This window comes from Pristiophorus japonicus, chromosome 11 (assembly GCF_044704955.1).
Source record: "Pristiophorus japonicus isolate sPriJap1 chromosome 11, sPriJap1.hap1, whole genome shotgun sequence".
In the NCBI taxonomy this organism is placed as follows: Eukaryota; Metazoa; Chordata; class Chondrichthyes; family Pristiophoridae; genus Pristiophorus; species Pristiophorus japonicus.
In genome coordinates, this window is record NC_091987.1 from 106,782,787 (window position 1) to 106,807,993 (window position 25,207).

A 25,207-nucleotide genomic window follows, 5' to 3' on the forward strand; every position below is an offset into this window, starting at 1 on the left:
TGGATTGCGTAACTGCAAATGGCAATTGAGGTCGAGTTAAACACAAAATTTAAGATAAAAATATAGGGAAAGAGCAGGGGAATAGGATGAGATTATGTAGCTCCAGTGTGGAGCTATCGATGGCACTGGCATGTTGGGGCCCCTGCCCCTTCTCTGTACGTTAATCTAACCCTGCCACACTCCGTTCATGGCTGAGGCCCATGCTGTATGCCTCAGCCTCGAGATCTGGAGGCCAGTTGACATGTTTCCACTGCCATTCTGGGTGATAACGGCTCAGCACAGACTAGGAAGTGAACTTTCAGAGTTTTGTTGGACCATGTGGCCATTCCTTTTGTCTACTTTATTTCTTGTATCCTCTTGTCAGACTTTTTTTTTCAACCTTCTTTCCAGAGGACATCGCTGCCTCGATTCACAATCCGTGGCCGCCTCGACTCCACAAACTGCGTCGTCACCCAGCCGCTGACTGGAGAGCTGGTAGTGGAGAATTCGGACGTGCCCGTCAAAAGCATCGAGCTTCAGCTAGTGCGCGTGGAAACCTGTGGTCAGTGCTGTGTTCCAGGAATAATTGAAAGGGGAGGGCATCAGGTTTGACCATAGCACAGTGCAGTAAATACTCTTAATAATGGCATTACTTTGAGGCGCAGAGATCTGTGCTTTATCTAGTTTTATTGTACTTGCTTTGTAAAACATGTTTCACTCATCAGCTTTTATTCAACATTTGATTTTCTAATTGTTTTATGATTAAGGGGAAGTATAAATATATAGGAACCATAGGAACAGGAGTAGGCCATTTAGCTCCTTGAGTCTGTTCTGCCATTCAGTGAAATGGCTGATCTGTGACCTAACTCCATTTTGGCCCATATCCCTTAATACCTTGGGTTATCAATCTCAGATTTAAAATTAACAATTGATCTAGCCCCTATTGCCATTTGTGGAAGAGTGTTCCAAACTTCTACCACCCTTTGTGTGTGAAGAAGTCTTTCCTAATTTCACTCCTGAAAGATCTGGCTCTAATCTTGAGACTATGCCCCCTAGTCCTTGGAATCCCCAACCAGCGGAAATCGTTTCTCTCTCTCTCTACCCTATCTGTTCCCCTTAATATCCTGAAAACTTTGATCAAATCACCCCGTAACCTTCTAAATTCTAGGGAATACAATGCTACTTTGTGTAATCTCTCCTCATAACTTAACCGTTGAAGTCCAAGTATCATTCTAGTAAACCTATGCTGCACTCCCTCCAATATATCCTTCCGAAGGTGAGGTTCCCAGAAGTGCTCACAGTACTCCAGGTGTGGTCTAACCAGGGCTGCAGCATAACTTGTACCCCCTTGTATTCTAGTCACCTAGATATAAAGGCCAGCATTCCATTAGCCTTTTAAATTATTTTCTGTACCTGTTCATGACATTTTAATGATCTCTCGACTGGATCCACAAGTCTCTGGATCTCAATTGTTTTTCGGTGTTCATCATTTAGAAAGGACCCTGTCCAACCTTTTTAAGTCGAAAGTGGATGACCTCACATTTGCTTACATTGAAATCCATTTGCCACAGTTTTGCCCATTCACTTAATCTATCAATATCCCTTGTAGTTTTATGCTTTCATCTACACTGTCGCCTGTCTTTGTGTATTCAGCAAATTTGGATATATGACTTTCTATACTAAGTCGCTAATAAATACTGTGAATAGCTGAAGCCCCAACACAGATCTCTGCAGGACTCCATTCGTCACATCGATTTGAGTACCTACCCTATTATCCCTGCTACCTATCTCCTGCCGCTCAGCCAATTTCCTAACCAGATCAGTAATTTGCCCAAAATTCTGTGGGCTTCTCCCTTAGTTAACAGTCTCTTATGTGGGACTTTATCAGATGCCTTCTGGAAGTCCATATAAATAACATCCATAGACATCCCTCTGTCCACTACTTTGTCACCACCTCAAAAATTGAATCAGGTTTGTCATTCATGACCTACCTTTCACAAATCCATGCTGGCTCTCTGATCAACTGAAAATTTTCAATGTATTCAGCCACCCTATCCTTAATTATAGACTCTAGCTATTTCCCGACAACAGATGTTAGGCTAACTGATCTATAATTCCCTGATTTCCCGCTCTCGCCATTTTAATTAGCGGTGTGACATGCTGAATTTTACAATTTCAAGGGACGATTCCTGAATCAAGAGAACTTTGTAAAGTTGTAGTTGGGGCATCTGCACTGTGCTCACCTACTTCCTTTAAAACCCAGGAATAGAAACCATCTGGGCCTGGGGATTTGTCACTCTTTAGTGCAGTGCCATTATTTTCTTCATTATTCTTCTATTACTTGAGTTACTTTTATTGAGTTCCTGTTCCTGACTCTAAATTAGTTTCCTTGGATTTCCAGCATGCTATATCTTTTACTACAGTGGGATATTTTTTCTTCCTAACCAGACGTGGATCAGTGATGACACTCTCGTCTGAGTCAGAAGGTATCACTGCAGAGACTTGAGCACCTAATCTAGGCTGTCTTTTCGAATGAGACGTTAAACCGAAGCCCCGTCTGGCCACTCGTGTGACCCATGGCTCTATTTTGATTGAAAAGCAGAGAGATTCTCTCCAATGCCCTGGCCAATACTTATCCCTCAATCAATCAACATCACTAAACAAAACAGATTATCTGGGCATTCTCACATTGCTCTTTGTGGGAGTGTGCTGTGTGTAAATTGGCTGTTGTATTTCCTATATTACAATAGTGACTGCTCTTTAAAAGGTGCTTCATTGGTTGTAAAGAGTTTTGGGACGTCCTGAGGTCATGAAAGACGTTATATAAAATGCAAGTTTTGTCTTTTTTAACCACCACCTCCCCCAACTATTTCATTAGGTTGTGCAGAGGGTTATGCAAGAGATGCCACAGAAATTCAGAACATCCAGATCGCCGATGGTAACATCTGTCAAGGCCTGGCCATTCCCATTTACATGGTTTTTCCTCGGCTTTTTACCTGCCCCACGCTGGAAACAACCAATTTCAAAGTCGGTAAGTCTGAGTTCCCAGTTATGTGTGTTTCTTTTATTTAAAAGAAAAGTAGTGGCACAGCCACATCTGCCTAATGACTGACTGGAGAGAGCTGTGAATTGTGACACAGTGCAATCACCCACACACTGAAAATGCAAAGTTAGATTGTGCCTGGCAGCATTAACACTGAGCAATAATGGACGGTATGGACAATATCTGTCATGCTAGTTATAAGTTACTGCGCTACTGCTGATCTTGAGAACATCAAAAGAATGTTTAAGAGGAGGTGCTGCAGCACAGAGCAGTGGTTCCCTTTCCCCATATTGCCAATTCCTAGTTTCAGCCATATTTGGACACTGAGCAGAAGCCAGTATTATCACTTGGGCCACATAGGAGCAACTTATCGAAGGCAGTGGCCTGAGAGCATATTCTTCAATCTCTGGGCACTCTGTTCTTGGTACCCAGAAGTGCTAGCACCACAGCATCTGCTATGTAAGTGGAAAGTCCAGACTGAAAGTTTGGATTGCTGCTGCCTTTAAAAAAAATTTTATTTTGCTTTATGGTTGCTGTTGTATTTTTCTTTTACATCAGGTACTTTACACATGCCCTAGCTCGGAGCTCGCATCTTTCTGCAGTTTCTCTCTGATTCCCCCCTCATCACTTCTACGCACTCATCCTGTCCATGAGACCCACTTCCTGCTCCCTTGACCCTATTCCAGCTAAACTGCTGACCACCCAACTTCCTTTTCTGGCTCCCATGTTAGCTGACATTGGACGTTAATGGCTCTCTCTCTCTCTCTCTCTCTCTCTCTCTCTCTCTCTCTCTCTCTCTCAAATCTGCCATCATCACCCCACGCCTCAAAAAAACAACGCTTGAACCCTCCGTCCTTGCAAATTATCGCCCCATCTCCAACTTCCCTTTCCTCAAGTTTTTGAATGTGTTGCTGCCTCCAAATTCATACCCATCGTTCTCACAACTCCATGTTTGAATAATAACTTTTATTTATATAGCGCCTTCAACATAGTAAAACATCCCAAGGTGCTTTTCAACAGTGTTACAGACAAACAGATAAATTTGACACCGAGCCACAGAAGAAGAAATTAAGGCAGATGACCAAAAGCTTGTTTAGAGGTAGGTTTTAAGGAGTGTCTTAAAGGAGGAAAGAGAGGTGTAGAGTTTAGGGAGCGAGTTCCAGTGCTTAGGGTCCAGGTAGCTGATGAATCCCTCCAATCAAGTTTCCTCCCCTGTCACAGTATCAAAATGGCTCTCATCAAAGTCACAAATGACATCCTTTGTGACTGTGACAAAGAAAAACTATCCCTCCCTCCTTGACTTGTCTGCAGCCTTGGACATGGTTGACTCCATCCTCCTCCAAAGCCTCTACACCATCCATCCAGCTGGGTAGGACTGCACTAGCCTAGTTCCATTCTTATCTATCTAATTGTAGCCAGAGAATCACCTAGAATGGCTTCCCTTCCCGTTAGCATTAGTGTCCCTCAAGGATCTATCCTTGGCCCCTCCTATTTTCCATCGACATGCTGCCTCTTGACGACATCCTCTGAAAACATTATCAGTTTCCACATGTACGCTGACAACACCCATCTCTACCTCATCACCACTTCTCTCAACCCCTCCAATATCTCTAAATTGTCAGACTGCTTGTCTGACATTCAGTTCTTGATGAGCAGAAATTTTCTCCAATTAAATATTGAGAAGACTGAAGCCATTGTTTTCGGTCCCCGCCACAAACTCCATTCCCTAGCCACTGACTCTATCCCTCTCCCTAGCACCTGTCTGAAGCTGAAGCACACTGTTCGCAACCTTGGTGTCATATTTGACCTTGAAATGAGCTTCCAACCCCATATCCCTGCCATAACTAAGACCGCCTATTTTCACCTCTGTAGCATCGCCCGTCTCCGCCCTTGCCACAGCTCATCAGCTGCTGAAACCCTCATTCATTCCTGTGGTCATTATCACATTGCTGGTTGTGGGAGTTTGCTGTGAGCAATTTGGCTGCCACATTACAATAGTGACTACACTCCAAAAGTACTTAATTGGCTGTAAAGCGCTTTGAGATGTCCGGTGGTCGTGAAAGGCGCCATATAAATGCAAGTCTTTTATCTTTGTTACCTCTAGACTTGACTATTCCAACATGCTTCCGGCTGGGCTCCCACATTCTACCCTACGTAAACTTGAGGTCATCCAAAAACTCTGCTGCTCGTGGCCTAATTTGCACCAAGTCCCGTTCACCCATCACCCCTGTGCTCGCTGACCTTCATTGGCTCCCGGTTAAGCAACACTTCAATTTCAAAATTCTTATCCTTGTTTTCTAATCCCTCCATGGTCTTGCCCCTGCCTTTCTCTCTGATTTCCTCCAACCCCAGAACCCCCCTGAGATATCTGCGCTCCTATTATGCACCCTCTTGAGCATCCCTGATTATAATCGCTCAACCATTGGTGGCCATGCCTTCTGTTGCCTGGGCCCTAAGCTCTGGAACTCACTGCCTAAACCTCTCCTCCTCTCTACCTCTCTTTCCTCCTTTTAAGACGCTCCTTAAAACCTACCTCTTTGACCAAGCTTTTGATCATCTGCCTTAATTTCTCCTTATATGGCTCGATGTCAATTTTTTTGTCTTATAACACTCCTGTGAAGTGCTTTGGGAAGTTTTACTACGTTAAAGGCACTTTATAAATACAAGTTGTTCATATGGGTTCAGCATTAGTGACCAAAATTTCAGCCCCTGCGAACCAGAGAATATCTAGGTAAATGTTGCAAGGCCCAGAGGTGGAACCAAGAACTCTTGTCAATGTATGCCAACTTACTGAACTATATAACAATCACCCTGTGATCTCATCTTCAGTAGGCAGATGAATATACGTCCCATCAGTCTGAACAGTAAATGAAGAGTATTCCTTACAAACAGCATATTTAGAGTAATTACAGCCTTTACTATCCTCAAATTGTTGAAACAAAAGACACTGCTCCTGCACTAACTCTCGGCATAAATTTGAACCTTGAAACATTCACTCACTTCTTAGATGGTGAAATGCTGGCACAGAGTTACTGATTTAGTCCAGTGTCCGATGGCTTCAGACCAACTGTAGACCATCAGCTAACTTTAACTATCATTCAATATCCTTAGAAGATGTACCAACAGGATATTGAAACTGTATTTCTCTCAACCACTTTAAATGGACAGGATGCTTGAATTGACTGGAGTGGCTGGATTCAACAATCTGTGTCAAACACTTTGATCTGTTACACAGGTGTCTGTCCAAGTATAATTACTGCCATCAAACTATCAACAAAGACTTCCTGTAGTGTGCACATCTCTACTTTGCCATTAGGTTCAACTATTGGCCAAACTGTACTGTATATTCTCTACAGCTTGTGTACACAGCTAGTAATAACTGCCCTTTATCCTGTGTGGGTACTATGGCCAGATGTAAAGAAACCAACAAATAATCCATCATGGACAAAAATACATTCTTTTTGTCAGTTACATTTTAGAAAGCATGGACGTGCTCTATGTACGTTCCATCCCATTCTGACGTGCTCTATGTACGTTCCATCCCATTCTGACGTGCTGTACGTACGTTCCATCCCATTCTGATTTGCTGTATTTACATTCCATCCCATTGCAGTGCAATGTACAGGATAGATTGTAACAAATTACAAACTTCATTCCACATTCGCTACACAGTGCAGAAGTCTCCCCTTCATCCAGTTGCTCGAGGAACCGACTTCTGCAGTATATGGAGAATGTTTCCATTTAAAGATGATGATTATCCCAAGGTGGATCATCCATCTTCATAAGAGGCTTGTGGGTGACTAACTGGTCTTTGTCAGTTCCCAGAAAGTATGTTGCCGGGGTGGGAGGGGCTTCCTCGTGGTCTATGGCTTATTTTTACTTCTCTGTCCCTGGTTAATACTACTGGTTTTGAAGTTATATTGTGGGTGGGACAAGACCGAAACATTGTTTTACAATTTAAAAAAGAACAGAAAATGCTTGAAATACACAGGTCAGCATCTATAAAAACAGGTTACACACACAAAGCATCGTAACCTGCCTGTTCTGTTTGCAGATGCTGTTTGGCCCAATGTGTTTCCAGCCTCATGGTTTTTCTCTCAGTTCCAGATTTTCCTGTTTTTCTTCATTTTACAAACCGATTGAACCTTTTTATAAAACTCGAGTTAAAATCCAAACCATTTTGCTTTTCTGTGTTTAAGATTGGTTCATGGGCGCTTGGAAAGGTTAAGTGTTGCCATGCTGTTGGAGGGTTAGAAAAGTATCTCTTTTAATTGCTTCTTGTCGTCTTCTCAGAATTTGAGGTGAACGTTGTGGTGGTTCTCCAGGATGACCATCTGATCACCGAGAACTTCCCTCTTAAAATCTACCGGTTTTGAGTTCAGCAGGGAGCAGAGCGACTGTCTGTCGATGAGGTGATGTCCGGCGTCACCGATGACGAATGACTTTGAGTTGTTGGAAACTAGGTCACATTCCATTTTGAAAAGCTCATTTCCTACGAAACTTGCCCTATGGTTGATTGACATGTACCTTTTTGAGAAATGGAGAATTTTTTTTTAAGAAATAAATATTTGCACATTATGTTGTGTTTTCCCTCGATACAATTTATACTTCGGGGAAATATATACATGGTTGAACACATCGAAACTCAGACACTTGAATAAGACAGCATTTATATTACAAGGATTGAAACATAGAAAATAGGTGCAGGAGTAGGCCATTCGGCCCTTTGAGCCTGTACCACCATTCAATATGATCATGGCTGATCATGCAACTTCAGTACCCCATTCCTACTTTTTCTCCATACCCCTTGATCCCTTTAGCCGTAAGGGCCACATCTAACTCCCTTTTGAATATATTGAACAAACTGACCTCAACAACTTTCTGTGGTAGAGAATGCCACAGGTTCACAATTCTGAATGAAGAAGTTTCTCCTCATCTCGGTCCTAAATGGCTTACCCCTTATCCTCAGACTGTGACCCCTGGTTCTGGATTTCCCCAATATCGGGAACATTCTTCCTGCATCTAACCTGTCCAATCCCGTCAGAATTTTATGTGTTTCTGGGATCTTCTCTCATTCATCTAAATTCCAATGAATATAAGCCTAGTCGAGTCAGTCCTGCCATCCTGGGAATCAGTCTGGTGAACCTTCGCTGCACTCTCTCAATAGCAAGAATGTCCTTCCTCAGATTAGGAGACCAAAACTGTACATAATATTCAAGGTGTGGCTTTACCAAGGCCCTGTACAACTGCAGTAAGACCTCCCTGCTCCTATACTCAAATCCTCTCGCTATGAAGGCCAGCATGTCATTTGCCGCCTTCATTGCCTGCTGTACCTGCATGCCAGTTTTCAATGACTGATGTACCATGACACTCTGGTCTCGTTGCACCTCCCCTTTTCCTAATCTATCACCATTCAGATAATAATCTGCCTCCCTGTTTTTGCCACCAAAGTGGATAACCTCACATTTATCTACATTATACTGCATCTGCCATGCATTTGCCCACTCATCTAACCTGTCCAAGTCACCCTGCAGCCTCTTGGCATCCTCCTCACAGCTCACACTGCCACCCAGCTTAGTGTCATCTGCTTGGAGATATTACATTCAATTCCTTCGTCTAAATCATTAATGTATATTGTAAATAGCTGGGGTCCCAGCACTGAACCTTGCGGTGCCCCACTAGTTATTGCCTGTCATTCTGTAAAGGGCCCGTTTATTCCTACTCTTTGGTTCCTGTCTGCCAACCAGTTCTCTATCCACGTCAATACATTACCCCCAATACCATGTGCTTTAATTTTTCACACTAGTCTCTTGTGTGGGACCTTGTCAAAAGCCTTTGAAAGTCCAAATACACCACATCCATTGGTTCTCCCTTGTCCACTCTGCCAGTTACATCCTCAAAAAATTCTAGAAGATTTGTCAAGCATGATTTCCCTTTCATAAATTCGTGCTGATTTGGACCGATCCTGTCACTGCTTTCCAAATGCACTGCTATTACATCTTTAATAATTGATTCCAACATTTTCCCCACTACCGAGGTCAGGCTATAATTCCCTGTTTTCTTTCTCCTTTTTTAAAAAGTGGGGTTACATTAGCAACCTATCAATCCATAGGAACTGATCCAGAGTCTATAGAATGTTGGAAAATAACCACCAATGCAACCACTATTTCTAGGGTCACTTCCTTAAGTACTCTGGGATGCAGACCATCAGGCACTGGGGATTTATCGGCCTTCAGTCCCATCAGTTTCCCGAACACAATTTCCTGACGAATAAGGATTTCCTTCAGTTCCTCCTTCTCACTAGATCTTCGGTCCCCTAGTTATTTGGGTCTTCCTTAGTGAAGACAGAACCAAAGTATTTGTTCAATTGGTCTGCCATTTCCTTGTTCCCCATTATAAATTCACCTGATTCTGACTGCAAGGGACCCACATTTGTCTTCACTAATCTTTTTCTCTTCACATATCTATCGAACCTTTCGCAGTCAGTTTTTATGTTCCCTGCAAGCTTACTCTCATGCCCTATTTTCCCCCTCCTAATTAAACCCTTTATCATCCTCCTGAATTCTAAATTTCTCCCAGTCTTCAGGTTTGCTGCTTTTTCTGGCCAATTTATATGCCTCTTCCTTGGATTTAACACTATCCGTAATTTCCCTTGTTAGCCACGGTTGAGCCACCTTCCCATTTTTACTCCAGACAGTGTAAGGGCTAGTTTTCAGGGGGTCAGCTTACCCTTCTGACCTTATATGAGCGGTTTCGAATCGTTCCCACACCCTTGGTTCTGGACACTGGAATTATGAAGGGACTGTGACAGACTTGGACAGACAATCGGTTTCAAGGTAGGAAGCAGGTATGGCTTTATTGTGTTTAAAAGAAGTAAAAGGCACACCTTTAATAACACACACACAATAGTAATACCAATACACACAGGGGTACAACACACTGAATAAAATGTCAAAATACAGCCTGTGGGGAAAAGAATACAGCTTAAACTCTAAATGGGGTAAAGAGGAGAATGCAGATACATTTACACAAGTTATCCCAGCCTCCCTCTCCCAATTCCCCTAACTAACTAAGTTTTTGCTCTGGGGGTTCAGGGGCTATGCTCACCAATCCCTTTAGACAGTTGCCGGTGAATCGCGGTTTCGGGTTTCGCTGCACTTGGCCTACGAGGCGAGCCGTACCCCGGACGGAGGAGAGGACTTCGGACTGCATAGTCTTCGGTTGGGGTGCGTCCGTTGATGCAGTAAGTTGCGTTTTGGATGTATGGGGTAAGTACCCACTTTCTTTGGTTAGGAATAGTTTTAGTTAGTCCCTTTTGGTAATTTCTCCCCCGTTGGGTCATTCAGAAGTAGATTGTAGAGTGGAAATAAATGTCGATACTTTGGTTTTTGCTGAGTTGGTTTCGGTTGGTCATTTCGCTGGTTGTGGTGGCCCGTTTGTCACTTTGGTTGCTGAAAACTTTCCGTTTTGTGGGCCTCGTGCTCGGTCGGTCCTTGATGATTTCTAGTAGTTTCCTTCACTACTCCATTTCTTCACTCCCCAGCCCCGGCTGCTTGTGTCTGCATACTTTTCCTTGTAAAACTGGGAATAGATATACCCCAAAAAGGCTTTCTTATCTCCCACCAAATCTGGCCCAGCTCTTTGTTTCAATTTTGCAGCCCAGCTAACTGAAACTTGATTAAGTGGTTTTAATCTGGCTTTTAGCTCTCATCCATTGTGATGGTCTGGCCTGAGCCAGATATTTCTATGCCTGTTGAAAAGGTGTTGGAATATGTATGTGACATTTGGGTCCTCTGGGCGGGGTGGATAAGTTGATTAGCTCCAATGTCCAAACTGGCCCTTTAGAGATTGACCCCACCCCTTTTCTTGCAGACCCAACATTCATCTTTTAAAAATCCCAAATTCGATTAAAGTTCGTAGTTTCTTCCATGTGCACTTCAGGATTTCAAACTTTCTGGTAGATCGTTCCAAATTAAATTCCCTTTCCTATGAGTCCAAACACTGTGGTGGGGGGGAGGGGGGGGTCTCCATGAATGCATCCCCTTTTATCCCCTGCAGGCCTCGTCTGCCCCTTTAAACTCATTTTTGTCCCAAAGTTTTTCCTTCCATTTTAAAAGTCCAGAAAGGGATTCTTCTCCTCTGCAGGGGAAAGGTACCAGGAATCATTGTGAAATATTGGTAAATTCTACAACAGGGATGTATAATTGTTGAAGTTCATCCACGTGATCTTGAAATGTCTGCCATTGCCTATCCACCATCAACCCTTTAAGTATAATTCGCCAGTCTATCCTAGCCAATTCATGTCTCATACTATCAAAGTTACCTTTCTTTAAGTTCAGGACCCTAGTCTCTGAATTAACTGTCACTCCATCTTAATGAAGAATTCTACCATATTATGGTCACTCTTCCCCAAGGGGCCTCGCACAACAAGGTTATTCAATTGAAATCCTGAAGAGCGATGCATTTATGTGAAATTAAGTAAAGCATCACCACAGTGGGTAACGCCTTTGTTAAAATAATAGACCGGGCATGCTGATGGATTTATTACCAATATTGTATGTTGTGCAATATACATGGACTTTCAAAAGGCTTTTGATAAGGTCGTGCATAGTAGACTTCTGACTAAGGTCAAAGATTGTGGAGTCAGGAGACACGTAGCAGAATGGATAATAAGTTGGCTGCAAAATCAAGAGTATGGGTACAGGTACTCAGACTGGCAGAAGGTGTTCCACAGGGATTGGTACTGTGACCACTGTTGTTCACCATTTACATAAATAATTTGGACTCTGGAATCTGAAGTACATTATTAATATCTGTGATTGACACCAAATTGGGGGTGTAGTTAATACAGAGGAGGACTGTAACAAAATACAGGAATATGTTAAACTTGCAGAATGGGCATGCAAATGAATTTCAATATAGATAAATGTGAGGTGGATTTTGGGAGGAGGAATAAGGAGGCCACATGCACATTGAAAAGTCAAAATGGCGTAAAGGTGCAAAGGGATCCAAGGGTACAGCTACACATCATTAAAAGTGCAAACAAAACACCGGGGTTAATTACTGGAGGAATAGAATTCAAAAGCAGAGACGTTATGATAAACTTGTATAGAATCTTGGCTAGACCACAGAGTGTACTGTGCGCAGTTCTGGCCTCCATGTTTCAAAAGGATGTAGAAGCATTGAAAGTGCAAAAAAGATTTCCAAGAATGATACCAGAACTGAGAGGGTACAACTATCACAAAAAACAGGCTGGAGCTCTTATCTCTAACAGAGAAGACTGAGAGGTGACCCGATAGAAGTCTTTGAAGTTATGAAGGGATTCAAAAGGGTAGACGTAGAGAAGATGTTTCCACTAGTGAGAGTCTCCAAAACTAGGGGCCATAAATGCAAGATCGGCACTAATAAATCCAATAAGGAATTCAGGAGGAACTTCTTTACCCAGAGAGGTGAGAATGTGCAACACATTACCACATGATGCGGTTGAGGCGAATAGCGTAGATGCATTTAAGAGGAAGCCAGATAAACATATGAGGGAGGAAGGAATAGAAGGATATGTCGATACGGAGTGGAAAGAGGCACGTGTGGAGCATAAACAGACCTGTTGGGCTGAATTACCTGTGTCTGCGCTGAAAAACTCTATGTTCATCCCCGTGGCGATCTATTACTTAGTCTTGAGTTTTCATGGCTCTGGAATCTGGAGTTGACCACTGGAAGTGGAAGTGCATGTATTTCTGACTGACTCCTGTCGAGATACAGGTAAGCTTGTTGCTGAATTTCAGGCCTATTGATGTGTACGCCACAGATGCAAGAACTACTTTTGTCAGCATAGAGGTTACCACTTCCTTTGGAAATGGAATTAAACCGTTGCTGTATATCGATCAATGTCCAGTTGAATGTCATGCTTTAACGAACCACATTGCCTTACAGATGACCAGATTTCATTTCAGTGCATGTTGGGTGACTGGAAATTGAAAGTCCTGAGCAGTTTTCCTTTTGTTCATTCCATTTAATTGATGGATTTCAGATATATACATAAGAGCATGAGAAATAGAAGCAAGAGTCAGCCATTTGGGTCCTCGAGCCTGCTCCGCCTTTCAATAAGATCATGGCTGATCTGATCTTGGCCTCAATTCCATTTCCCTGACTGCTCCCCATAACCTTTGACTCCTTTATCATTCAAAAACCTGTCTACCTCCACCTTAAATAGATTCAATGACCCAGCCTACACAGCTCTCTGGGCAGAGAATTCCAAGGATTCATGACGCTCTGAGAGAAGAAATTGCTCTTCATCTCCATTTTAAATGGGCGGCCCCTTATTCTGAATCTATATATCTTTACCAATGTTCATGACCCCAGGTTGCGTGCAGTCTCCTAGAACTTGTTGTAGGAGCACTGGTTTGCATCAGTGATGTTATACAACAATAGTACTGCAAGGCTGTTTCCAGATTAGAAGCTATTAGCTAAAAGTGTTCAGAACATTCTCGCTTGCTGTAAAATGCTGTGGGAAATTTTGTATTCGCTGTTGGAGTGCCACAGCAGCAAATGTCAAGGGTCCCGTAGGGCCCAAACATCATTAATTCATCTTGCATTTTACCCAAGGATTCGCCGCCTTAATGTGGAAAATCTACAGTTCTTGAGGCATTTAACTGTTGAGCGTTTCGTGGTGCTTGTCAGAACCTTGGACAGTGGCTGCACCTTGACATTTCTTAACTCGTTCCCACCCCACTACCCAGCATTGTAGCAACTTGCCAAGGCTTCTTTGGAAGCGCCTCTCAAACCCACAGCCTTTACCACCTAGAAGGACAAGGGCAGCAGACACATGGGAGCACCATCACCTGCAAGTTCCCCTCCAAGTCACACACCATCCTGACTTGGAAATATATCACTGTACCTTCATTGTCCCTGGGTCAAAATCCTGAAACTCCCTCCCCAACAGCACTGTGGGAGTCCCTTCACCACACGGACTGCAGCGGTTCAAGATGACTCGCCACCACCTATTCGAGGGCAATTAGCGATGGCTAGTAAGTGCTGGCCTTGCCAATGACGCCCACATCCCATGAATGAATTTTTTAAAAACCTTAAACGTTGCTGAACCGCACTCAAAATGCAAATCTGGCAAGAACAAAAGACTTGCATTTATATAGTGCCTTTCACAGCCTCTGGACATCCCAAATCATCTTACAGTCAATGAATTAATTTAAGTGTAGTCACTGTTGTAGGGAAATGCAGCAGCCAGGATTCTAATAATTCGGCAGGTCCCACAAACAGCAATGAGATAATGACCAGATACACTAGATTTTGTGGTGTTGGTTGAGCGATGGATATGGTGCTGAATTTAATCTCTGATACCAGACAGGTTCATACATTCAGACGTTGGTTATTTAATGAAGGGAATTAATTAAGGGAGTATGATATAGCTAATACCGAGACATGGCTGAAAGAAGGGCAGCTCCACATTCCTGGTTATACATCAATGCAAGGAATCTAGGGAATAAGGTAGATGAGCTGAGGGCGCAGATAGACACGTGGGAGTATGATATAGCTATTACTGAGACATGGCTGAAAGAAGGGCATGTCAAAATTCCTGGTTAAAGTTTTCAGATGAGATAGAGAAGAGGATAAAAAAGGAGGGGGGGGGTCGCAATATTGATTCAAGAAACAATCCCAGCTGTGAGGAGGGATGATATGTTCGAAGGATCATCAAATGAGGCCATATGGGTTGAACTGAAGACCAAAAAAGGGGCAATCACACTGCTGGGAGTGTACTATAGACACCCAAACAGTGAGAGGGAGATAGAAGAGAAAATATGTAGGCAAATTTCTGAAGTGCAAAAAAAATGTCAGTAATGGGTGATTTCAACTACCCTATTAACTGGGATACAATTAGTGTGAAAGGTATAGAGGGTGTGGAATTCCTAAAATGCATTCAGGAGAACATTGTTAGCCAGTATGTAACAAGTCCAACATGGGAGGGGGCGGTTCTGGACTTAGTTTGAGGGGGAATGAAGCTGGGCAGGTGGAAGGGGTATCAATGGGAGAGCATTTTGGTGCTAGTGATCATAATTCAGTTACATTTAGGTAAGTTATGGAAAAGGACAAAGATAGACCAGGAATGAAAATTCTCACTTGGGGAAAAGGCAATTTTGCTAAGCTGAGATGGGATTTAGCCAAAGTGGACTGGAAGCAGCTATTTGAAGTGTCAGCAGTGGGAGGCGTTCAAAGAGGAGATCCTGAGTGTTTAGAGCAAGTATGTTCCGTGAAAGGAAAAGGGTGGGACTAACAAATCTAGAGCCACCGGACGTCAAGGGACATACAGGGTAGGATAAAGAAAAAAAAGGGAGACTGGTGACACATACTGAGGGCTCAATACTGCAGAAACTCTAGAAGAGTAGAGAAAGTGCAGGGGTGCAATTAAAAAGGAAATTAGGAAAGCAAAGAGCATGAAAAAATGTTGGCAAGTAAATTCAAGGAAAACCCACAGATGTTTTATAAATACATTAAGAGCAAGAGGAAAAGTAAAGAGTAGGGCCTATTACAGACCATGGGGCTGATATTCAGCTCCTCAAAAATGCCTCTTACCACTAGCAGCGGCCAGTCGGTGGAGTCAAGCGACCGCTGACTTCCGGTCTAATGGCCGCCACCAGTGAAATTCAGCTCGGGGATTTTTCTGGCGGTTCCCACTTCCTCCCTGCTGCTGCCGACCGTCTTAAGTGCGTCGTCAAAGGGTGCATCGCCAATCTCCCGCGCCTCCCGCAAAATGTAGGTAAAGAAATATTTTACCTGCCGCGCAGTGCCCCCGGCAGCTTTTTCTGTCGGTGCACCTTGCTTTCACCCTGAGTGTCACGGCAGCACAGTGACCCTTCAAGGGGAGGGCACACTACCGCGGCCGCCATATTTTTGTCGGCTGGCTGCCAAGTCGGGCTGCTAACAGGTAGTCTGGCATGCCCAGCCAAAACTCTCCCTGGTGGCCCAGTGGACCAAAGTTTCAAAATGTCGAAGGCTCTCCCCTTGAAGTGAAGGAGAGCGTTGTGACGCACATGCTTCGTGATGTCATCGCAGCGGAGACTCCATCCTGTCTCCACTTCCGCCCCTCTTGAGTATTTACCACCCTACTTCCGCCCCCATTATGACTGACTTCCAGTCTGCTTTAAAAAAAAAACCCGACCTAAACAGCTGAGTTTATCGAAAGAGGCGACCTCATCCGAAGTGGCAGAAAAAGCACTTCAGAAGCAGAAGATGTGACCCATTTTGGGCAGAGGTAAATTTTGGCCCCCATAAAGGAGGTAGAAGACATGGGTATGGTTCTTAATGAATACTTTGTGTCTGGTTTCACAAAAGAGAGGGGTGATGCAGACATTGCAATCGGGGAGCAGGAGTGTGAAATATTAGATGAAATAAACATAGTGAGAGAGGAAGTATTGAGGGGCTTAGCAGCTTTGAAAGTGGATAAATCCCCAGGCCTGGGTGAAATGTATCCCAGAGTGTTAAGAGAAGCAAAGGAGGGAATGGCAGAGGCTCTGACCATCATTTTCCAATCTTCTCTGGCTGCAGCTGTGATGCCAGAGGACTGGAGGACTGCTAATGTGGTATCTTTGTTTAAAAAGGGAGAAAGGGATAGACTGAGTAATTACAGGCCAGTCAGCCTAACCTTGGTGGTTGGAAAATTATTGGAAAAAATCCTGAGGGACAGGATAAATCTTCATTTGGAAAGACATGGATTAATCAAGGACAGTCAGCATGGATTTGTTAAGGGAAGGTCGTGTCTGTCTGACTGATTTGATTGAATTTTTTGAGGAGGGAACAAGGAGGGTCTGAGGGTAGTGGGGTAGTGCATTTGATGTAGTGTATATGGATTTTAGCAAAGCTTTTGATAAGGTCCCACATGGCAGACTGGTCAGGAAAGTAAAAGCCAATGGGATCCAGGGCAAAATTGGCTGAGGCAGAAAGCAAAGGATAATGGTTGATGGGTGTTTTTGTGACTGGAAGGCTGTTTCGAGTGGGGTTTCGCAGGGCTCGGTACTAGGTACCTTGCTGTGGTATATATATCAATGATTGATACTTGAATGTAGGGGTATGATTAAGAAGTTAGCAGATGATACAAAAATTGGTTGTGTGGTTGATAATGAAGAAGAAAGCTGTGGACTGCAGGAAGACATCAATCAACTGGTCAGGTGGACAGAACAGTGGCAAATGGAATTCAATCCGGAGAAGTGTGCATTTGGGGAGGCCTAACAAGGCAAGGGAATATACATTAAATGATAGGACACTGAGAAGTGTAGAGGAACAAAGGGACCTTGGAGTGCATGTCCACAGATCCCTGAAGGTACATAAGGTGGTTAAGATTGCATATGGAATACTTGCCTTTATTAGCCGAGACATAGAATACAAGAGCAGAGGTTATGCTTGAACTGTAAAAACACTAGTTTGGCCACAGCTCGAGAACACTAGTTAGGCCACAGCTAGAGTACTGAGTGCCGTTCTGGTCACCACATTACAGGAATAAAGTGATTGCACTCGAGAGGGTACAGAGGAGATTTACGAGGATGTTGCCTGGAGACTGGAGAATTTTAGCTATGAGAAAAGATTTGATAGGCTGGGCTTGTTTTCTTTGAAACAGAGGAGGCTGAGGGGAGATGTTATTGAGGTGTATAAAATTAGGAGGGGCCTAGATAAAGTGGATAGGAAGGACCTATTTCCCTTAGAGGGGTCAACAACCAGGGGATGTAATTTTAAAGAAATTGGGGGGATGGTTTAGAGGAGATTTGAGGGTAAATTTCTTCACCCAGAGGGTGGTGGAGTTTAGGAACTCACTGTCTGAAAGGATGGTAGAGGCAGGAATCCTCAACACATTTAAAAAGTACTTGGATGTGCACTTGAAGTGTTGTAACCTACAGGGCTGTAGACCAAGAGCTGGAAAGTGGGATTAGGCTGGATAGCTCTTTGTCGGCCAGCGCAGACACAATGGGCTGAAATGGCCTCCTTCCATGCTGTAAATATCTGATTCTAATTGGATGACTGCAGCTCCATCATTATCCTGTGTTTATCACAGGTTTAGTCTGGTTTCAAACAGCTTTTTTCTTAATGGTTCTCATTCCAGGCTCCAAACACTTTACAGACGTGACTAAGAACCATAGAATCATATAATTCTAAGTCACTGGCTAATTCCAGCATTGATTCTATTTATGTTACAGCATTGAACAAACTCAGTTTTGAAAGAACTCTAACTGTTCCATCAGAATCTTTCCCCAATACATTGTCACAAACAATTCAATTAACATTTATGAATGACTCCTTGAGCCAATGTGTTGTACTCAAACTGTAGTGACCTTGGTCCTTTATTTGTAACTCCAGAGTGAGGCACAAGCATGGTGGGCAGCCTTTTATACTGGTGCCTGCACACCTATGCAGGTGACCCTCGGGTTTCCCACTGCAGTGCCCTCTGGTGGACAGCCTCTGCCACAGGGGCAGGAAACCCTGGTCTTCACCAATTGCACCCTCTAGTGGTGCTAGCATAGTATAATCACAGTGTAAACCTTATTGACAGTACATCAGGTAACAAGTCTCCATCTTATGCAACTATACAGTGACCACACAGAGAGTATAATCTATAGTCTGCATATATAACAATTTATTGTTTAATACCATGAAGGAAATTGACAGATTTAGTTGGGGAATCTAAAGCAAGGATTTAATAACCGGTTAAAACTGATATTGGGAATAAAAACTCTTCATACAAAGGGTTGTGAGAATATTGAATGCACTGTTTGAGAAGGCTGCAGATGGGGAATCAATTGGGTCTTTTTAAAAGGGCGATCAATACATGGGGAACTCAGACATGGAGAGGAAATTGGAATTATAGTGAGCTGACATGACTCATAAAATGGTGGAGCAGAATTAATGAGCCAGATGGCTACACTTGTTACCCAATAAGCTCCGAAAGAATGTTAAATTCACTGCTAACTGAAATTCAGAGAGCTCAAGTAGACTTGCATTTATATAGCGCCTTTCACGACCACTGGACGTCTCAAAGCGCTTTACAGCCAATGAAGTACTTTTTGGAGTGTAGTCACCGTTGTAATGTAGGATACGCGGTAGCCCACTTTCACACAGCAAGCTCCCAGAAACAGCAATGTGAAAACAAAAAGAGATTATCTGGTCATTATGTTGATTGAGGGTTAAATATTGGCCAGGATACCGGGATAACTCCCCTGCTCTTCTTTGAAATAGTGCCATGGGATCTTTTACGGCACCTCTGACAGTGCAGCACTCCCTCAGCACTGCACTGCACTGCAGTGTCAGCCTAGAGTTATGTACTCAATTTCCTGGAGTGGGACTTGAAGCCACAACCTTCGACTCGGGTGAATGTGCTACCCATGAGCCACAGCTGACACTTCTTGCTGACACTTCTTACTCTCCTGCAAGTGCTCTTCATATTTAATCACTAACCGATTGCTCCTATTCAATATAATGAACTGAAGGTTTCTGTGTTCGTGTTGTGCTGCCCCTTGGTGTAATGTTTGAGAGCCAAACGCAGAAATAATCAGAGTTAATCAAGTGGCGAAGGATTATTAATACATTCTCTAAAGTAGGCCTGTGGCTGTGTTAATGAATGAATTGTTCCTGGAAGTCAGACATTAGAAGAGTCCCTTATGTGTGTTGCATGTGGAAAAGGAGTTAAAGTAGACAGTGAATTCAGATATGCAGCAGAGAGACAGGCAAAACAGAGTAAGAAAGCTGTGAATTCGGGACTCTATCAATCATACAATGAAACGGCACAGAAGGATGCCATTCGGCCCATCGAGCTTGTGCTGGCTCTTTGTCACAGCTATCTGATTACAGGCAACTCTCAATTATCTGCACATGGATCCAATGGGAAACCATTGTAATGGAATAATATGTCTTTACTATACAGTACAAATGCACACGAGGCCCACACTTGAGAGAAGGTCACTCTGACCAGTAACCTTTATTAGCCAGCACTGAAGTGTAGAAGGTGGGTGGAGCTTCCCCTTTTATACCTGAAAGTCCAGGCTCGGAGTGTCTCCCACAAGTTTACACCTTGTGGTCAGCGTTCTCACAGTGTACAACTTGGGTCAGTTTATACATGGGTTATAATGACAGTTGAATACATGACATCACCTCCCCCTCCAAAGTCTTATTGGGATCACAGGTTGAGTCTCTCTGGTGGTTTACGCTCCCTTGTAGAGCGCCTGAGTTGGGGCTCCGGTTGTTGGGCGCTGGCCTGAGTGTCTGCTGTTTGCGGTGCCTCAGGCCTGTCCGGACTGCCCACAGTGACTGGGCTCTTCTCCCTTTGGTTCCGGTGTTCAGTTACCTGTGGTGGAGTGAACTTTACATCGTGTTCTTCCTCTGCTGCTTCTATGGGGTTGCTGAACCTGCTTTTTGTTTGATCCATGTGTTTGCAGCAGATTTGTCCATTGGTAAGTTAACTACCAGAATCCTATTTCCCTCTTTAGCAATCACAGTGCCTGCGAGCCATTTGGGCCCTGCAGTGTAGTTGAGGACACAGACAGGGTCATTGACATCAAGACATCGCGCCCTCGCATTCCCGTCGTGGTAGTCACATTGTGACCGGCGCCAGCTCTCAACAATTTCTTTCATGGTGGGGTGTATAAGGGATAACCTGGTTTTGAGCATCCTTTTCATTAGCAGCTCTGCGGGTGGAACCCCTGTGAGCGAGTGTGGTCTGGATCTATTGGCCAACAGGAGGAGTGATAAGCGGCTTTGTAGGGAACCCCCTGGATTCTGAGCATCCCCTGTTTGATGATCTGCACTGCTCGTTCCGCCTGGCCATTTGAGGCCGGCTTGAACGGTGCCGTTCTGACATGGTTGATACCATTTCCTGCCATGAAGTCCTGGAATTCAATGCTTGTAAAGCACGGGCCATTGTCACTGACCAAGACGTCCGGTAGACCATGGGCGGCGAACATTGCCCGTAGACTTTCTACCGTGGCAGAGAATGTGCTTGAATTGAGAATGTCACACTCGATCCATTTGGAGTAGGCGTTGACTACAACCAAAAACATTTTTCCCATGAAAGGACCTGCGTAGTCCACATGGATGCGTGACCATGGCTTGGCGGGCCAGGACCAGGGGCTCAGGGGGCTTCCCTGGGCGTATTGCCCAGCTGGGCACACGTGTTGCACCTGCGAACACAAAGTTCCAGGTCTGCATCTATCCCTGGCCACCAAATGTGTGACCTGGCAATTGCCGCCTTCATGATAATGCCCGGGTGTTCATTGTGGAGTTCTCGGATGAACACCTCTCTGCCCATCTGGGGCATGACTACTCGGTTTCCCCATAGTAGGCATTCGGCCTGAATCGAGAGTTCATCCTTGCACCGTACGTGGCTGCCCAGTCCCCATTCAGGACACATTTCTTGACTATTTGTCCAGACTTTGATCTGACGGGCTGTCACGGGTGAGCCTGTGCTTTCGAAAGCTTCAACAGCCATGACCATCTCAGCAGCATGCTTGGTTGCCCCCTCGGTGGTGGCTAGTGGGAGCCTGCTGAGTACATCGGCGCAGTTTTCAGTGCCCGGTCTGTGCTGAATTGAATAGTCATAGGCAGTTAATGTGAATGCCCACCTCTGTATGCAGGCAGACACATTTGCATTTATGGCCTTGTTGTCAGCCAAAAGGGATGTTAGGGGTTTGTGATCTGTTTCCAGTTCAAATTCGCTGCCAAACAGGTACTGGTGCATTTTTTTTTTTTACCGCATATACACATGCAAGCGCTTCCTTTTCTACCATCCCGTAGCCCCTTTCTGCCTGGGACAGACTTCTGGAGGCATAAGCTACCGGCTGTAACTGACCATTGGCATTCACATGCTGTAACACACACCCGACCCCATAGGACGACGCATCGCACGTTAAAACAAATTTCTTACATGGGTCATATAGCGTTAACACATTTTGGAGCATAACAAATTGCGTGCTCTATCAAAAGGCCTTTCCTGGCTGTCCCCCCAGACCCATTTGCACAGGAGCACGTGTAGCGGATCTAACAGCGTGCTCAATTTGGGAAGAAAGTTACCAAAATAGTTCAGGAGCCCCAGGAACGAACGCAGCTCCGTCGTGTTACGGGGTCTGGGGGCTCTCTGGATCACTTCCGTTTTGGACGCAGTAGGTCTGATACCGTCTGCTGCTACCCTCATCCCCAGGAATTCTACCTCTGGAGCTAGGAAGATGCACTTCACCTTTTTCAGTCGCAGCCCTACCCGGTCCAGTCTGCGTAGCACCTCCTCCAGGTTGTGGAGGTGTTCTTCAGTATCGCAACCCGTGATGAGGATGTCGTCTTGAAAAACCACCGTCCTTGGAATCGACTTGAGACTTTCCATGTTTCGTTGAAAGATCGCGGCGGCCGAGCGAATCTCGAACGGACATTTGTTGTACTCAAACAACCCCTTGTATGTCGTGATGGTGGTCAGCTTCTTCGACTCACTCGCCAGCTCCTGGGTCATGTAAGCTGAGGTCAGGTCCAATTTTGAAAAAGGTTTGCCACCGGATAGCGTCGCAAAGAGTCCTTCGCTCTCTGTAGCGGGTACTGGTCTTGGAATGACACCCGATTAATGGTGGCCTTGTAATCACCACATATCCTGACCGACCCATCCGCCTTGAGCACCGTCGCAATTGGGCTCGCCCAGTCACTGAATTCGACTGGCGAGATGATGCCTTCCCTCAGCAGGCGGTCCAATTCGCCTTCTATCTTTCCCCACATCACGTACGGTACCGCTCTGGCCTTGTGGTGTACTGGACTGACGTCCGGGTTTACCTTGGTCTCCATGAAAGTGCCAATGCCGGGTTAAAATAGTGAGTCAAATTTGTCCAGGACCTGTGAGCATGATATTCGCTCCACAGAAAAAATTGCATTGCCATCGCCCCATTTCCAGTTCATGAAAGCAAGCCAACTCCTCCCCAGCAATGCGGGACCATCCCCTAGGGCAATCCAGAGTGGCAACCTGTTCTTCGAATCTTTGTGGGTCACGACTACCGTGGCGCTGCCTAGCACTGGAATTATCACCTTTGTATATGTTTCTAGCTGTGCGTCAATCAGCACTAATTTTGGCCTCCTGGCCTTGGACGCCCACAACTTGTGGAATTGTTTGATACTCATCAGGGACTGGCTGGCCTCTGTGTCTAGCTCCATTGATACTGGGATGCCATTGAGGAGCACTTTCATCATTATCGGTGGCGTCCTGGTATATGAACTGTAAATGTGCTCCACATGAACTCGCTGAACTTCAGCTTCCAGCGATTTCCCCCAGTGTCCGTTTGGCCTCATTGGGCTTGCATCGGGCCCGTCCTCCTTGTACATCAACCTGGCTGCAGGCTTCCTGCACATACGCGCCAAGTGACCGGTGACGTTGCAATTTCTGCAGGTATATTGCTGATACCTGCAAACTCTGGCTGTGTGTTTGCCTCCACACCTCCAACATGAGCCGTTGTTGGAAACAAAAGGTCCATTACCAGTCGATCATCTCTGACTGTCTCTAACTGTCCTTAAATGCACCATTGACAGGTGTTGATGGCCCCATTACTGGCCGCATTGTCCCTTGCGATGGCATGAATCGCCATTCATCAAGTCATTGTCTCTGTTGAATTCCCCCTTTGGGTCCGATTGCCCCTGTCTACCTGGAGAACTGTGTGCCGCGTTAACAATGTTGACTCCCTGTCCATTTGCTGCATTTAAACCAAGATTTTTGTCAAACATCATTCTGCTCTCTTCCTCTCAGATAAATGTCTGGGCTATTAAAGCAGCCTTTGCCAGGGTCAAGTCTTTAGCCTCAATCAGTTTCCTGAAAACCCAGTGTGCCCGATGCCCTCAATAAAAAAAAGTCTCGCAGCATCTCCGCTCTGCATGCATCTGGGAACTTACATAGGCTTGCCAGTCGCCGGAGATCTGCCACGAAGTCTGGAACGCTTTGCCCTTCTCACCACCGATCTGTGTAAAACCAGTGTCTCGCCATGTGCATGCTGCTCGCCGGTTTAAAGTGTTCCCCGATCAACTTACTGAGCTCTTAAAGTCTCGCCCGCCGGCTTCTCTGGCACTAGAAGGTCCTTCATCAGGGAGTATGTCCTGGATCCACAAACCGTCAGGAGATGAGCCCTGCGTTTGTCGGCCGAATCCTGTCCCAACCATTCCTTAGTGACGAAACTTTGCTGTAGTCTCTCAATAAAATCGTCCCAATCATCACCAACACAGTATCTCTCGTCTGTGCTGCTAGTGGCCATGCTCGCGTGGTTTAAATCCCAGTTTCTAGTCGCCAATGATATGTCCTTACTCTACAGTACAAATGCACATGAGGCCCATACTTGAGAGAAGGTCACTCTGTGACCAGTAACCTTTATTCCAGCACTGAAGTGCAGAAGGTGGGTAGAGCTTCCCCTTTTATACCTGAAAGTCCAGGTTAGAAGTGTCTCCCACAAGTTCACCACCTAGTGGTCAGTGTTCTCACGGTGTACAACTTAGATCAGCTTATACATGGGTTACAATGACAGTTGAATACATGACACGGGATTTAATAATTCGGCGCGGGAAGGCATCGAGTTTTAACTTTATAATGTCAATCGCTCTAATGGAGAAATCATTTACCCAGCATAGCCCAATCCCCGAGGGACCCGGATAGTCGAGAGTTCCCTGTTGTACCACTTACTCAGTCACTCTGATACAATCATAGAAGTTTGTATAAAATTCCTATTTTATTACCTGCCTCAGTGTTTCATATTTTAAACTTTTTTTGGTTCAAATAAAGGCAAAGAATATCTGGACTGGGGAATAGAGTGTACTTTTGGTGTTCAGTGTTGGTATTAAACACTCCTGTGTCAGCTATGGCTCAGTGGGTAGCACACTTGCCTGTGAGTCAGAAGGTCGTGGGTTCAAGTCCCCCTCCAGGTTCTTGAGCACGTAGATCTAGGCTGACACTCCAATGCAGTGCTGAGGGTGTGCTGCACTGTCTGAGGTGCCGTCTTTTGGATGAGACGTTAAACTGAGGCCCCGCCTGCTCTCTCAGGTGGACGGAAAAGATCCCATGATACCATTTCGAAGAAGAGCAGGGGAGTTATCCCCGGTGTCCTGGGCAATATTTATCCCTCAATCCACATAACAAAAACAGATTATCTGCTCATTATCACATTGCTGTTTGTGGCAGCTTGCTGTGCGCAA

At 44.8% G+C, this 25,207-nt stretch overlaps 1 protein-coding gene across 2 annotated transcripts in view; it reads left to right on the plus strand.

Moving 5' to 3' along the window:
* The window catches only part of vps26c (VPS26 endosomal protein sorting factor C), a 76,840-nt gene extending 69,240 nt beyond the window's left edge, over positions 1-7,600 (plus strand). For both annotated transcript variants that reach the window (XM_070893032.1, XM_070893031.1), the window contains 3 exons: positions 391-541; positions 2,858-3,010; positions 7,316-7,600. In XM_070893032.1, coding sequence (XP_070749133.1) covers positions 391-541; positions 2,858-3,010; positions 7,316-7,398 — 387 coding nt within the window. In that variant the 3' untranslated portion in view covers positions 7,399-7,600. The remainder of the gene's footprint in view (positions 1-390; positions 542-2,857; positions 3,011-7,315) is intronic.
* The last annotated feature ends 17,607 nt before the right edge of the window (positions 7,601-25,207 follow it).